General features: G+C 68.8%; 1 protein-coding gene across 1 annotated transcript; it reads right to left on the bottom strand.

Annotated features, from left to right (window-relative positions):
• Positions 1–361: 361 nt before the first annotated feature.
• PYM1 (PYM homolog 1, exon junction complex associated factor) lies at positions 362–2009 on the bottom strand (the record flags this gene model as incomplete). Its single annotated transcript, XM_027707759.1, has 2 exons — positions 362–1061; positions 1648–2009. Coding segments are annotated over 2 exons (849 nt in total), but the record flags the coding sequence as incomplete, so codon positions are not given.
• Positions 2010–2060: the final 51 nt, after the last annotated feature.

Raw genomic sequence — 2060 nt, 5'->3', positions numbered from 1 at the left:
AACAAAGCCCCACATTTATTTTTGTAGGACCTACCCAAATACTGTGATCTCAGTGGTCTCAGCCCCCTCCCCTTCTGTTGGAGGGGAGAAGGGGGTCCTAAAAGCCTTAACCTCCACCCTGGGTGGGGGCCTCACCCAGCCCTGGGGCCCCCCAGACCCTCTGGCCTTGCCTGACCCCTAAAGGACCACACGGCCCCCGCCCTGGGGAGGGTCCAGCTGCCCCCGAGCCCCCCCATCCCCTCCCGGGGGGCCCAGGGCCGGGTCCCACCCCCGGACAGGCCCGACCCCCCCACGCCGGGTCAGTGCTGCCGTTTTTATTCTTCCACAATTTTTAAAAATAAAGGAAAAAAAGAGAGAAAAAGAAAAATAACCGGGGGGGGGGGGGGGCGGTGACACAGAGCGGGGGGGGGGAAGGGGGGGGGGGGCACGGGGGGGGGGCACGGCCCCCTCCCACATAAACCCACATCGATCCCATTAAAAACCAGGAGCCGCCGGGTCCTCGCCGGGAACAACCATCCTGTCCCGCCCCGCCCTCCCCCCTCCCCAGCCCCCCCCAGAGACCCCCCAACCCCCCCTACGAGTCCGACTCGAGCCCCCTGAGTTCGTCCTCCAGCGCTTTCCTCCGGCCCAGCTTCTCCAGCTGCTCCTGGGTGGGCTGGGGGAGCCCCCCGGCCTCGAGGCGCCGCCGCAGCTCCTCCACCTGCCGCAGCTTCTTCCGCAGGCTCTTGATGCGGCGGCTGCGCTCGGAATTCCCGGGATTCCCGGCGCCTTCACCCCCCTGGGCCGGGGGGGCCCCTCCCGTCCCGCCGGGCTCCGAGAGCGACAGCTTGTCCAGCGCCGGGCTCAGTCCGTCCGTGTCCTGCGGCCGCTCCGGGGCCTTTTCCTGCTGCTGCCGCCGCTTCTCCTTGCGCTTGAGGTTCCTGCGGGCGGCCTTGGACAGCCCCTGCTCGGGGGGGGGGCCCTGGGGGGGCCCCGGGGGCCGCGCCGGGGCCGTGTCCGGGCTCAGCCCCGGCGGCAGCTCCGGTTTGCTCCGGAAAAACTTCACGTATTTGTTCTCGTACCTGAGGGCGGAGGGACGGGGTGAGGGGGGGCTGGGGGGAGCCAGGAGGGATCCAGGAGGGATCCAGGAGGGATCCAGGAGGGATTCCCAGGGGAACGTTCTGTGAGTGGCCCAGGAGGGGTCTGGGGGGGATCCCGGGGGGATTATGAGGGTCTGTGAGGGATCTGATCCCATAAGCGATCTGTGAGGGGCTGTGAGGGGGAAACGAGGGGGCCGTGGGGAATCCAGGAGGGGCCCAGGAGGTATCTGGGAGGGTCCAGGAGGGATCTGGGAGGGATTCCTGGGGGTCCAGGAGGAGCTGGGGGGGATTCTTGAGAGACCTGTGAGGGTCCATAAGGGGTCAATGAGGGATCTGTGAAAGGCCATGGGGCTGCAGGAGGGTCTGTGAGGGCATGGGGGGATCCAGAAGGGGTCCATGAGGATCTGGTGGAGGTCCATGAGGATCTGGGAGGGCATATGCAGCCCCTGGGGTGGGACTCGCCCACATGCAAAGCCCTGGGTGGGACCCAGGGGGGCACAAACTCAGCCCTGGGAGGGGGGACACGGCCCCAAGAGCCCCCCCCCAGCCCGGGGACCCCCCCACTCACACGGGCACCTCCTCCTGGGGGACGTATCCCTCCTTCACCCGCCGCTGCTTCCGCCACGTCCCGTCCGGCCGCTGCGTGGAGGGGATGTACCTCCCTGGGGGGCACAGGGGGGCATGGGGGCACCTCGGATCCCAGCGGGGTCCAGGAACACCCACGGCAGCCTCAGGACACCCCCACGGGGACCCCAGGACACCCCCACACAGACCCCACGGGAGTCCCAGCAGACCCCACAGAGGCTCTGGGACACCCCGGCACAGAACCCTGAGGAGGATGGGACACCCCCAAGGGGGTCTGGGACACCCCACTGAACCCAGGGGAGCCCCAGGACACCCCCCCAGAGAGCTCAAGACCCCCCCCAGCTCCTGGGACACCCCCGGGACCCCAAGGGGACCCCAAAGACCCCCGCCCCCCCC

Source organism: Neopelma chrysocephalum, unplaced genomic scaffold (assembly GCF_003984885.1).
Source record: "Neopelma chrysocephalum unplaced genomic scaffold, ASM398488v2 Primary Assembly neopelma1_94537, whole genome shotgun sequence".
Classification (NCBI taxonomy): domain Eukaryota; kingdom Metazoa; phylum Chordata; class Aves; order Passeriformes; family Pipridae; genus Neopelma; species Neopelma chrysocephalum.
This window is presented reverse-complemented; position numbering and strand designations above follow the sequence as displayed.